Raw genomic sequence first — 14028 nt, forward strand, 5'->3', positions numbered from 1 at the left:
TAACAGCTCTTAAATCTGTTACCATCCTCCATTTTCTTGACTTTTTTTTGTACAACAAACACAGGCAAGTTCCATGGAGACAAGCAGGGCTCAATAGTGTTTGCTTGTAGTAAATCATTAACAATTTAAATGAAAGCCTCTAATTTGTGTTTGGAAAGTGGCCACTGCTCTACCCAAACAGGTGACTCACACATCTATTGTGAAAGGGCAGGGGAAAAGAAGGAGGGTGAAGGCACCGGGACGTGGACTGGGGAAAAACAGGATTCTAAGCCTCTGAAAGAAGGGGTCCCAGAGTGTTGAAAGAAACAGTAGGCTTAGAAGAGGGGAGAGGTCCAAAAGGATGATGGGAATGAGAAACAGGCCATTCAGATGAATGCCACACATCCTCCTCTGGCAGAGGGGCCAACGGCTTAGTAGAAGAAGAGTTAACATATAGAGGTTCCAAGATAGGAGGCAGAGGGTGGGGATCATCACCAGGTTCCTTCTCTTGGGGAGAAACCAAGGAGAGATCAAATTCTTCCTCATCATCAGAAGGAGGACTAGTAGGGGAGTCAGCTACCCAAGGTAAAGGGAGCAGTTCATCATCCACGTTAACTTGTGGCAGTTGAAGAGGATCACCAGATGGAAAAGGAAGTAAAGCAACATGAATAACAGCCCAGTCAGTCCAAACAGAAATAGGAAGTAAAACACCATCTCTCATGAGCTGGTGGAGAGAGGCACCAACTCTATCCCAGTCTAACAGGTCCATAGAATCTTTGTCAGAGAACCAAGGACAATATTTTTCAATAGTCTGAAATAAAAGAATAAGGTTACTGGAATCAGCCTTGATTCCACCCTGTTTAAGAAGAAGTTTAATAAAAGACAGATAAGCCTGGTGTTTAGACTGTGATTGTCGCATAATAACCCTGGAATAATACTGGTCGACAAACCTGAAAAGAGGGGAGAGCTGGAAAAGCATACCCAGGGACCTTACTGTCGAGACTGAAGACTAGTCATCATGAACCTGCATTCGGAGTGCACTGAGCAGAAGAACAAAGAAGGCCACCTTGGGCGCCAGATATTGCGGGATCTAGCTAGCAGCCCGCAATGCAACGGGACTCTCTCTTTGTTCCCAGGCAGATCGGCAGGTTGAAAAATAATAGACACACACAAGATAGTGAAGGCTGGGTCCAAGGGGGTCACCACGTTCTGGTCCCGCAGTGCCACCAATGCACTGAATATACTAGCATTTATTATTAAGTTTAGTGAGGGCGGGGGTAGGTTAGTGAGGGATTTAGGGTCATTTGATTATGAGGTGAGATGGTCACATGGGGATGAAATAATTCTTTAACATAACATCTGTATGCAGAAGTACAGTATACAGAGATAAGAATTTACAATATAGTGTGTGCATCAGTAATTTCTAACAGAGCCTTCAAACAGAAACAGGGAGGCTGAGACAGGTGGATCACAAGGTCAGGAGATCGAGACCATCCTGGCTAACATGGTGAAACCCCGTCTCTACTAAAAATACAAAAAATTAGCCGGGCATGGTGGCGGGCGCCTGTAGTCCCAGCTACTCGGGAGGCTGAGGCAGGAGAATGGCGTGAACCCAGGAGGCGGAGCTTGCAGTGAGCCGAGATTGCACCACTGCATTCCAGCCTGGGCGACAGAGTGAGACTCCCTCTCAAAACAACAACAACAACAACAACAAAAAAAAAAAAAACCAGAAACACAGTCTTTCCATAACCTATGATTAGCAAGATATTAATCAGCAGTAACAGTTGAAGCAAAAGCTGGTTACAAACAATCCATAGAAACAGGATGTGAAGCTATACAACTGGTTAGACCAGAAATCTTCAGAAGGGAGTATGCCTTAACCCTAAAGAGGCCTAGAAGAGCTGTGGCAAGATGAGGGCGTTACAGCCCTACCTTATCCATATGGACAGGCGCCCCTCATGCATCCACTTATAGGCTCTCCACAACGGTTGCATTCCTTTCCCAGAGCTATGAACATCTGCTTTTCTGGAATAGGAATCTTGGTGGCATGAAACCTCCCTGAATGCACGTCCATTCATAGGCTCTCTGCAGGGGAAGCACATCACGTGCTGTTGGCTCATTCTGGCAGTCCAACCTGGCATTGTCTTTACACAATCCTGCATGCAATTTTGTATTTACAATAATCAGAAACATTTCATCTTTTATTCCATAGCAATAGTTTCAGGGGGTCTCCCTACAGGTGCGCGCTTGTAATCCCAGCTACTCAGGAGGCTGAGACAGGAGAATTGCTTGAACCTGGGAGGTGGAGGTTGCAGTGAGCCAAGATCATGCCACCGCACTCCAACCTGGGCAACAGAGCGAGACTGTGTCAAAAATAATAATAATAATAAATAAATAATAAATAAAAATAAGCTAGAGTATTGGACTTTAGAGATGGCATAAGTGAAAAAACAAGTAAATGTTAGAGGAAAGAGTGTAAGGAGGACAATTTTCTGGGCAAACTGAATCATGAAATGAATCATATTTGTTTCTCTTTGTGTTAGAAAGTTTAGTGTCAAAAGTGGCCTCTCACCTGCTGCAAGTACAATTGATTCTCATTGTGGTAGTTATTTTCAATAAAATGATACCAGACACTGACTTAGTCAATACTGAAACATTGTTCCAAGTAGAAATACAGTTAGGTTCCTGTCAGCCTCTGGTTATGGTATTTTCATCAGCCGGTCAGTAGTAACCTTGTTTTATATGTGTTTTTGTTGAAAGACACATTAATATATATTGTTGATTCAAGAGCATTGTAACTCATGTCCAAAGGAAACTTACCTAACACATGTATTTCCTCCATTATTCACATCACAGCCTTTTTGCACTTAGAAACACCAGTACAACCGATAAGTGCTATGCTTTTGGTCCATTTTTAAACAGCAAAATCAACACAAGGCACAAAAACTTGAAAAACTTAGCACTAAACAGACCATGAAAAGGGCACTTGTTTACAGTATGAGAACAAACAAGAAGACAGAGCATTCCCTGTTCAACCTTAGCTGGAAACATGTGAGTTAGGAAACCCAGTTCTTTTTGCTGCTGTGTGCATGACTGCAAATGACTGTAAAAGTGCCACAAGTATTGAATTGGGAATTACAAATAAATTTTAGAAAGCAGGTAAATTTTCAAATATGAAATTCATGATTAAGGATGATCAATTGTATACATAGGATTATGTTCCATGCTCCATACTTTGCATATTAACCTCACTTTTGACTCCATATTACTTTGTCCTTCTATTTCTCCTTTGCCAAATTTTAATTTAAACTTAATTATTTTTCTTGATATATTTTACATATTTCTTTCTTTCTTTCTTTCTTTCTTTCTTTCTTTCTTTCTTTTTCTTTCTCTTTCCTTCCTTCCTTCCTTTCTATTTTTTTTTTTTTTGACGGAGTTTTGCTCTTGTTGCCCAGGCTGGAGTGCAATGGCGTGATCTTGGCTCACCACAACCTCGCAACCTCTGCCTCCCAGGTTCAAGCGATTCTCCTGCCTCAGCCTCCCTAGTAGCTGGGATTACAGGCATGTGCCACCACACCTGGCTAATTTTGTATTTTTAGTAGAGACAGGGTTTCTCCATGTTGGTCAGGCTGGTCTCGAACTCCCGACCTCAGGTGATCCACCCGCCTCAGCCTCCCAAAGTGCTGGGATTACAGGCATGAGCCAACACGCCCAGCCTATGTATTTTCATAAATGGCTTTAGATCCTTCAGGGAACAAACCAGGTAATAAAGAAGCAAATTATCAACAAATATTCTAATTCCTACTCTTTTCATTAGCTACTTCAGTATTCAGGCATAAAAAAATCTCTAGACATCAAACCTAATTAAGAGGTTCACATTCCACTGCCCTTTGAAATAATTTTGTTTTGTTTTCTATCAGGATATATTGAATTAGAATAAATAAATGTATTTCAAATAAGTATCTATTACAAAGTTAAAATTATATTTAGAGATGACACAAATGAGTGAAAAGTCAAGCAGATGAAAAAGTGAAGAGATGATGGCTGTACTTCTTTCTTTGCCATCCTGAAGTCTGGAAACTCGATCTTTTCAAAGTTTCTAATATTGGTCCAGACTGGAATTCAAAAGCCTCTTAATGTTTGGGTGCTACCCTGGCCCGTGCAATCTCTTCTGACTCCTGCAGAGAGCACAAACACCTCAAGTGTACCACTCAGTGAACTAGAGCCCACAGGGCTTGATCATATGCTTTCCAGAAGTTCAGGCTTACATAAACCTCATGATAGAATTTTACAGCAGATTTTAGGTAGATTACAATTGAATATTCAGGGTATCTTGTAATCACAGGGGTATGCCACATAGAGAAATTGAGTAGAATTTTCTCTACCTGGAAAATATGTTGTAAAGGAATGATCCCAGCTCTCCACCACAACCCCAGAGGCACCACGTTCTCCTGTCTAGCTGAGTTCTCTTTGCCATCCTAGTGCCTGTCTGCCAGATGTAAGTTGATAAGCTCTGCTACATTTAATGTAGGAAATATTTTTTTTCTTTAATTCAGTCCATCCCTGATTGGAATGCCAGAAAAAGTTTTCTTTGGAACAAAGCAGGGGAGGTGAAGCCCCCAAATATAAAAAAAAATCTAATTGCATGAGAACAGATGACTTTGCATACATTATATTTAGGCCCTTCTTTTTTCTTTAATTTTATCAGACTAAAACGAGTCTCAGCCTTTGACCACTTCTGATTCTTCACTTCATTCTAGGTATTTCTCTCCAGTTGTTCCTCATAACAACCTGACCCACTCAAGTCTTTCTCTAGTCTTTGCCCCACATTGTGAAAAAGATGTTTTCCAACTTAGCTCGAGGTTCTTACCCTGAGCTTCATATTTGCCATTCATCAACTATTTAGAAGGTCCCTACTGTGTGCCAGGTCCTTTGGCAGGTGCTGTGGATACAGTGGAGCACAAAGAAGGCATCGGTCCTACTTTCATACAGCTTATAGGTTACTCAGGATGGATTTAGATCAAATAAAATACAAATAAATACAAAATTACAACTGTTATACATGCTCTGAAGACAGAGTTTAGAGTACAATCAATGTATATAATAGACTTAACCAAGGATAGATACGCACAACTGTTCGGGATTAGGTCATTAACACTTCCCGTGTATTCTCCGGTTTACCCATCCCAGTGCCTCCCCATCTTCCTTTTCCCTCTTCAGAGGGAGCAATGGCAGTCAGAATTATACCCAATGAAAACAGAATTACAAGAATACTCCTAAATAGATCCAAATATTAACAGGCAAAAATTAAATGCCTACCTTCAAGTTTCTAATTAGGTGTGGAGTTGCAAGAGCTCTGGAAAAGATGTTGGTGCTAAACTGTTCTACCAAATTACTGATACTGGAGAAAATGTTGAAGAGTTGCTTTCCTGAATCACTCAAGGTACCATAAAATTAATAATTTTATTTTATTTCTTTATTGTGTTAATCTTAAAATAATGTCAAACTTGTGGCTATTTTCCTTTTTTTCTGATAATAAGACTCTCTAGGAGCACTTGTTAAACATACAGCTTCCCAGCTCCCTCCTGCTGGAGACAGATTGAATAGACTGTGGATAAGGCCCACGGAATTATACTTTTCTTTTTTTTTCTTTCTTTTTTTTTTTTTAAACTTTAAGTTCTGGGATGCATGCGCTGAATGTGCAGATTTGTTACATAAGTATACATGTGCCATGGTGGTTTGCTGCACGTATCAACCCATCATCTAGGTTTTAAGCCCTACATGCATTAGGTATTTGTCCTAATGCTCTCCCTCCCCTTTCCTCTCACCCCCTGGAAACTATGCTTTTCATAGTCACCTGGATGACTCCTAAGGAAATTTAGGTAATTTCTAGATTATTTCTAAATAAATTTGAGTTCTAAAGTATTTTAAATAGCAGAAGGATATAGACTAGGTGGCACTGCAGTTAAGAACATAATCTAGTTAAAATAATAGAACTGAGGTTTAGATCTTGTTATAAATGCAGTGAAATTGCCTTTAAGAGCTGAATTTCTTGAGCAAGGAGACTGCCCTATGCCTGGTTTTCAAATGTGAGTGGCATGCAAATCACCCATGAGAGACATAACAAATAAGAATTTGTGAAGACAGAGACTTGCATTTTTACCAAAGACCCTATTTAATCCTTATATACATTAAAATTTGAACAAAAGTGATCTAGAAGGAGTCCTCTAATGCACTATACTGTGTGAATTAAATCTGGCCATCTTGCCTTATTGATCATGCTTAAACTGTATGTGGTAACGAAAATGTGAATAATAATTTGGAATCATTTGGCTAAAAAATAAAATGTACCAAATTGACAATCTGACCCAAATTTTCCCAAGATCAATGCTGACACTGAAGTGAATTAATAGAATGAAATGGTAGGCTACTTTGCCTTAATAATATGTCCAAATAATTATTTTGCCAGAGATAATGAAAAAAATTTCAGTGACCTTTACAGGGTAATAAAAGATGTTAGAGAATTAAAATATTAAATAAAATACAGTTTTGTTTATTTACACTTCCTCCATTTTTGGAGTTTTTGGCTATGGATTTTGTAACCTCAGCTTAGTGTTTAAGTGATTAAATATCCTTCCAAAGTTCCTTCATAAGCTCTCATCTCATTCCCCCAGCACATTGACATCCTTCTAGCCACACCCCCTCAACTCAACATTCACCCTTTGGATAAATAGCTTTTGGAAGAGTTTGTATTTAACCAGTGTCAAATATTTCAGTTGGTTCCAAATCCTATACAAATAAGTTACGTTTTTCCTTTCCAAATCTGAATATTGAAAGGGTTTTTGCCTTTTAAGATGCTGAGTATTCCAATCATATTTAGGTTACATTCTTGAGTAAGAATGTATAGTTTCCTCATGTGAAACTATATTAATAAACATTACTCTGTATATGCAAGATGAGCAGCCACATAATTTAATGATTAACAGAACAAACATGACCCTTCCAGGTTACTTTAGATCTTGCATTTTCACTAAGGGTGATCCATGTTACACAATAATATAAGCCAAACCCAATTTGGAAAGACTCCTTCTATGAGGATATGTGAATGAGGTCCAGATTGGGTAATATAGAAGAAAGTTGTACAATTCTAGGCGTTGAAGAAAATGAGTGATTTAGATTACAATAGTGATAAAGACAGGTGTGGTAGCAAGCTTGTAGTCCCAGCTACTCGGAAAGCAGAGGCAGTAGGTTCATTTGAGCCCAGGAGTTCAAGGCCAGCAAGGTCGCATTTGTTTAAAAAAGTTGTTTTTTAATTAAACAAAAAAGTGATAAGGGAGGTAAATGTAGGTTCCAATGTCCTTATAAACAAAACAAAGCAAAACAAAGTCCATTGAAATCTAACACATGCTAGCTACAAAGTGCACACAATTTAATTATATAGCTCAATGAATTTTCATAAAGCAAATGCCTACATAACATCCACTACTACAGAGAAAGAAAATTACTTTTGACGTCACTCCTTCCCACTCGCAATGCCCCTTTCCAACCACTACCTCTCCCTGTTCCCTAAAAGTGACCACTATCCTGACTTCCAAAGCCATAATTTAGTTTTGCCTGTTTTGAATGTAACATAAATTGGATCACACAGTAAGTATCTTTTTCGTATCTAACTTCTTTTGCTCAACATTATGTTTGTGAAATTAATTTCATTGCTGTTTTGTAATCTATAGTACCAATGTGCCACAATGTATTTATTCATTTCACTGTTGACGAACATGAATCGTGGTAAAAAGGATTCCTATAGTTCAGCAGTCTTTGTTATCACCAACTTTGTCCAACCTCTACAAGCATACATGTGACATATGAAAGCTATTTTGTAGGACAATCATCTTTCGTAGTAGAGAAAAATATGTGGCTGCCTATGGTGGCTCATGCCTGTAATTTCAATACTTCGGAAGGCCAAGGTGGGAGGATCACTTGAACCCAGGAGTTCAAGACCAGCCTGGGCAACGTAATGAGACCCCATCTCTACAAAAAAATTTTTTTTAATTATCCAGGTGTGGTGGTGCTTGCCTTAGTCCCAGCTACTCAGGAGGCTGGGGTGGGAGAATCGTTTGAACCCAGGAGGCAGAGGCTGCAGTGAGCAGAGATGGTGCCACTGCACTCCAGCCTGGGTGACAGAGCGAGACTGAGGAGTTCAAGGCTGCAGTGATCTGTGATTGCCCCACAACACTCCAGCCTGGATGACAGAGTGAGACACTGTCGCAAAATAATAATAATAATAATAAAAGAAAGGCAAACTTTAAAGAAAGAAAAGAAAAAATGTGAAAGGCCACAGAAAGAATTCTAATATTATTCCAGTTTGGTTGAGTCACCAAGCATTCAATCATCTATGTCAGGCTCCATGGACATAAGAATGAATGAGACATCGTTATAGCCCTCAGGGAATGCTTATAAAGCCTTGCTCCATCAAATCTAAAGTGCAGTTTTTGTTTGTTTGTTTGTTTTAATTTGAGTTGGTGTCACCCTCTAATGATGTCTAATTGTAATTTAGGGTTGAAGAAGTAGTTGCATTTCACAGGTTATTTTCAAGTAGTATCCCGGGCTTGAAAAGCAGCTGAGCACCAAAATTATTTGCGGAAATTTTTAAATATGCATGAACCCTAAGTACATATGTTATCCTGATTCATTCAGCAAGTATTTACTGCTGACCTATGTGCTAAGTACCCACCTAGTAAGCCTATGAATTTGGTATCTCTCACTGCTATCATATAAAAAAACTAGGTTTGGAAAGAGTTTTTATAGGATTTCATAGACTTTTTACCAGTTTTCATGTGCACTGATAAAATAACAATAGAAAAATTAATATGTGTGTCTATTATGTGTCTGAATGTATGTGTATATATATATTTATGATTTCCCCTCTCGTGGACATGATTACACAGTAGAACAAGAGGTAAAGAAGATAATATGTGACTGAAACAGCTTATGTAAGTATGATTGGCTTGTCTCTCTGGGTTATCTGACTCAGGTTTACGGAGCGGTGATGAACATAAATCGTGGGAACCCCTTTCAAAAGGAAGTGGTGTTGGATTCATGGCCGGATTTCAAAGCTGTTATCACCAGACGACAAAGAGAGGTACAGTTTTGAAAGGTAAAAAGTTTAAAAATAATAAGAATTGGAAAGAAAAAATAGGTAATGGTATTTTATAACCATAGTAGCCATTTACATTAGCTTGCAACACTGTTTCACCATTCATTTCTTTTCTTTCTTTCCCTTCCTTCCTTCCCTCCCTCCCTTCCTCCCCTCCCTCTCTCCTTCCCTCTCTCTCTCTCTGTCTCTCTCTCATTCTGTCACCCAGACTGGAGTGCAGTGGCATGATCTCAGCTCATTGTAATCTCCACTTCCCAGGTTCAACCGATTCTCCTGCCTCCGCCTCCTGAGTAGTTGGGATTATAGGCACCCACCACCATGCCTGGCTAATTTTTGTATTTTTTGTAGACACTTTAGTAGAGATGAGATTTCACCATGTTGGCCAGGCTGATCTCGAACTCCTGACCTCAGGTGATCCGTCTGCCTCGGGCTCCCAAAGTGCTGGGATTACAGGCATGAGCCACTATGCCCAGCCTCAGCATTAGTTTCTAATTTGACTGGCCTCAGAGTGTCAGGAACTTGAAAAACCTCTAGTCCAAACATGTTCAATAAAGTGGTTCCTTAGTGTTTCATGATCTCTAGAAGGATGAAGCACAAATGGCTGACTTATAGATACTAGCTTTTTCCCTGGGTGAATGATTCCTTATGACTGATGACTTTGGTCATGTGGGTATTTGGAAGAAGAGTGAAGACAACATCTGCCCCATTCTGCCCCTGAGACCAAGGAGAAGCTCATGTGGCCAAAGAGGTACTGTCCTGACCACATTAGGAAGATTCTGAGAGTTGTAATTCTTGGAGGTGAAGCCACTGAGTTATATACCCTCTTTATTTTTATAAATAAACAAAATCCTAGAAAAATGTGAAATAGATGTCTTAAAACCTTCCCAGCCAGATGTGGTGGCTCGTGCCTGTAGTCCCACCTACTTGAGAGGCTGAGGCAGGGGGTTTGCTTGAGCCCAGGAGTCCGAGGCTACAGTCAGCTATGATTTCACCACTGCACTCCAGCCTGGGCAACAAAGCAAGATCCTGTTGCTAAAAAATAAAAAATAATTTTTAAAATTTTTAAACAAAACAAAACCTTTCCTAATCCCAGAAGAAAGAATCAAGAAAAAATCAGCTGGGCGTGGTGGCTCATGCCTGTAATCCCAACACTTTGGGAGGCCTAGGCGGGCGGATCATGAGGTCAGGAGATCAAGACCATCCTCCTGGCCAACACGGTGAAACCCCATCTCTACTAAAAATACAAAAAATAGCTGGGTGTGGTGGCGTGCACCTGTAATCTCAGCTACTTAGGAGGCTGAAGCAGGAGAATCGCTTGAACTGGGGAGGCGGAGATTGCAGTGAGCCAAGATCATGCCACTGCACTTCAGCCTTGCAACAGAGCAAGACTCCATCTAAAAAAAAAAAAAAAAAAAAGAAGAAAAGAAAGAAACAAAAAGAAAAAGTCTTTCCTAATCCCAGAAGAAAGACTCAAGCAAAAGCTACAAAACTTCATTTTCCCCTCACTACAGCATATTAGCCCCATTCCCATTTAGCCATTGTTTTATAGGGGGCTAATTTTGTTAGCCACCTATAAAAATTAGCTAGACATGTCCAGCTAATGGTATCTAATCTACCTAAGATTTGGATTATCCAGATAATACATTTATGTTTTTGTGATTATGTCTTCTGTCCTAGGCTGAGACAGATAACCTTGATCATTATACTAATGCCTATGCTGTGTTCTACAAGGATGTCAGGGCTTATCGACAGCTGTTGGAAGAATGTGATGTTTTTAACTGGGACCAAGTTTTTCAAATACAAGGTGAGGTCAAGTGCAAGACTTATATTATGCAGTCTTTTTTTTCCTCCTTAGCATATATCCAGATAGATATGGATATTTTATATATATGAAAATATATAGATTATGTATACACACATATATGTATAAATACATACACATACATTTTATGCATTTACCATTTCTATATTCTAGTGTTGTAAGAACACGTATTTGTCACTTCTAATGAGGCACGCATGGCCTTCAGGGTAAAAAGAGACCATTTAAATGGAGCTGTTCTTAGGTGACATATTTCTTCTACTATTACTGTAATATAGATGGATATCAGTGAGAATCAGACTATTTTTCCTTATTGGTTTTAATCCTTTTCTATCACATTTTTAAAATAACTATCATTTAGGTCTTAGCCAATAGGTAGGCCTTTTACTTTTTCTGAAGCAGATGATTCTGGAAAGAAATAATCGATTGATCTGCATAAAATATCCTCAAATGACTGTCTGTTTTTTTTTCTGAGTCAAGGTCTTGCTCTGCAACCTACGCTGAATGCAATGGTGTGATCATAGCTCACTGCAGCCTTGAACTCCTGGGCTCAAGGATCCTCTCTCTTCAGCTTCCTGAGTAGCTAGGACTACAGGTGGCACCACACAGGGCCCTTTGTTGTTGTTGTTGTTGTTGTTGTTGTTGTTGTTGCTGAGACAGGGTCTCACCCTATTGACTAAGCTGCTAAAGTGATTTTATACAGAAAGAGTTTATATGAGCTGTGAGGAGATAACGGCATGGCCATCAGGGCTTGGGGCAGAACTTTATGCCAAGAGAGAAGAAGATTAAGGGTTTCTGATAGTTTAGATGAATAGTTTCAGCATCAGTGTACACTTACTCTTCCAACTTTTCATAGTGATTAGGTGTTGGCACAGGCAATAATGTTGTTGTTTATGATTGTTCCAGTGAAATGAGTTCCTTGATCATTTAACAGGAAAGTAGGGAACCTCATATTGGAAATATAAAGTCTAGTATTTTTTTTCAACTACAGAAAGCTGAGGACCTCCAATAAGGAAAAGCTTCTATCCACCTGGAAAATTTACAAATAATGATTAACACATGGTCATAACCCAAAGACTTCAGATGTCATATAAAATTTATTCATAGGTGCAGTGGCTCACACCTGTAATCCCAGCACTTTGGGAGGCTGAGGCGGGCGGATCACGAGGTCAGCAGATTAAGACCATTCTGGCTAACATGGTGAAACCCTATCTCTACTAAAAATACAAAAAAATTAGCCGGACATGGTGGCGGGCGCCTGTAGTCCCAGCTACTCAGGAGGCTGAGGCAGAAGAATGGCGTGAACCCAGGAGGTTGAGCTTGCAGTGAGCCGAGATCGCGCCACTGCACTCCAGTCTGGGCGACAGAGCAAGACTCCATCTCAAAAAAAAAAAAAAAAAATTATTCGTAAATGCGCAAAAAGACCTTATGCAGGAAGCTCTAAACTATCTCTCACCTTTACAGATTTGCCCCAGTCATGCTGGTTAGAAATGAGACATGATTCTATCACTTCCACAGCCAATTTAGGAAAAAATGTTCTGACCAGTATTACTTTAACACGGAAATGAATAAATTTCCTCATTGGTGTGAAAAATCATGGTAGTAATTGGATGGATCTTGGGGCTACAGGCCTATTATCACCTCAATCCATCATTATATAGAAAAAAGTTATATAATTTCCAATATCCTTTTCAGAAGGCTGAGCTGATAGTTGTGAGTAAGTTATAGTCATCTAAATTGACCCAATCATTCTTTCTGAAGGTTTGGTGGGGATAAATGTGAATTAGTATCACCTAATATAGCTGGAGTGGTAAAGGTCCCTCATTTAGCACATAAGTCAGCCTGGACATTACCGTTGGCTTCTCCTGTGGTCTTTTGACTACAGACTTCTGTGGTAATAGCTGTAATGTTCTTGGAATACTGAATACCTTCTAAGAAGTCATTGGTATGTTTACTGTTCCTAATTGGAGTATCCAAAAAGGTCATAAATCCTCTCTGTTTCCATAACACAATTCCAAAAGCCTACCTACTGGCCATATACATGATCAACATTTGCCACAGTGCAGGCTCCAGTCACAGATACTAATTTGGCTACTGGATAGATCAAGCATTAGGTGGTGGAGCTGCTTCAGGACTTGATGTCCAGAGGAATGACACATCCTGCATAGGAATGCCTTTGTCATTTTTAATCTGAAAGCCATTAATGAACAATATTAAATCATGTTTAACACAACAAGCTACCCAGAGTAGCTAAACCCCTTTAGTTTGCCATATGAAAGCAGGAAGTGAAAAAGTATACAGCTACCCACACAGGCCAGGCTCTTCTGCTCGCTACTGGTTGCACCGACGTGAAAAAGATTATCTACATGTGTACTAACCTGAGAGTTTCAGAAGCCTGCTTATTGGTAACTAGTCTAATAAATGTCCTGAATTCTGGCTTATCCAGTTAGCCACTCTTCTCAGGAGAAGGTAGGTAGAAAGAGGCAGAGCAAGATGGGTAGTTCCTTTCACTTGTGGGAAAGGAGAAAATCATTTGTTAAAAGTCGTAACTTGTAAAGAAGACAAAAGGACATGATCAAGAACACTATGAAGAGGAAATCAACAAAATCCAAGACTGTGAAAACTGCACAGCAAACACGTCGGTTTTTTAAACAAATAAACTGTAAGAATCAAAGAGTGGGGATAGGGATTGAAGGAAAACATGTAGATTAAAAATTTGAGACCAAAATTAAACTACAGTGTGTTTAAGAACACACACTTGAAAAGTAGGCACTGCCTCCTTTTTTCTCATAGTCTTTTGAATTACTTAGATGGAATTCAGTGTTACAATATGAGATACTAGCTAGCCACAGCATCTGTAATTTTAGTAACATTAACTCAAAAGCCTACTTATCTTTTCTGAGGCTTAACTCCCTGAGGGAGGAGCCAAGGCTCAGATACCACACTGTGTTCAATACACCTTCCCACTCATGCATTCTTCAAGAAGTCCCAAGCCCACACTGAAGAGCCTTACCAGAGGAGAAGAAACAAGCCATTAGTCATGGGAAGAGGGGAAGTCAGCTTGCAGAGAATTCAA

At 39.6% G+C, this 14028-nt stretch overlaps 1 protein-coding gene across 1 annotated transcript in view; it reads left to right on the top strand.

Moving 5' to 3' along the window:
- The window catches only part of GLYATL3 (glycine-N-acyltransferase like 3), a 29741-nt gene that overhangs the window by 6702 nt on the left and 9011 nt on the right, over positions 1–14028 (top strand). Inside the window, exons 2-4 of the mRNA XM_024248958.2 lie at positions 5317–5422; positions 9011–9118; positions 10811–10937. Coding sequence (XP_024104726.2) covers positions 5345–5422; positions 9011–9118; positions 10811–10937 — 313 coding nt within the window. The 5' untranslated portion in view covers positions 5317–5344. The remainder of the gene's footprint in view (positions 1–5316; positions 5423–9010; positions 9119–10810; positions 10938–14028) is intronic.

Source organism: Pongo abelii, chromosome 5, assembly GCF_028885655.2.
Source record: "Pongo abelii isolate AG06213 chromosome 5, NHGRI_mPonAbe1-v2.0_pri, whole genome shotgun sequence".
NCBI classification, from domain to species: domain Eukaryota; kingdom Metazoa; phylum Chordata; class Mammalia; order Primates; family Hominidae; genus Pongo; species Pongo abelii.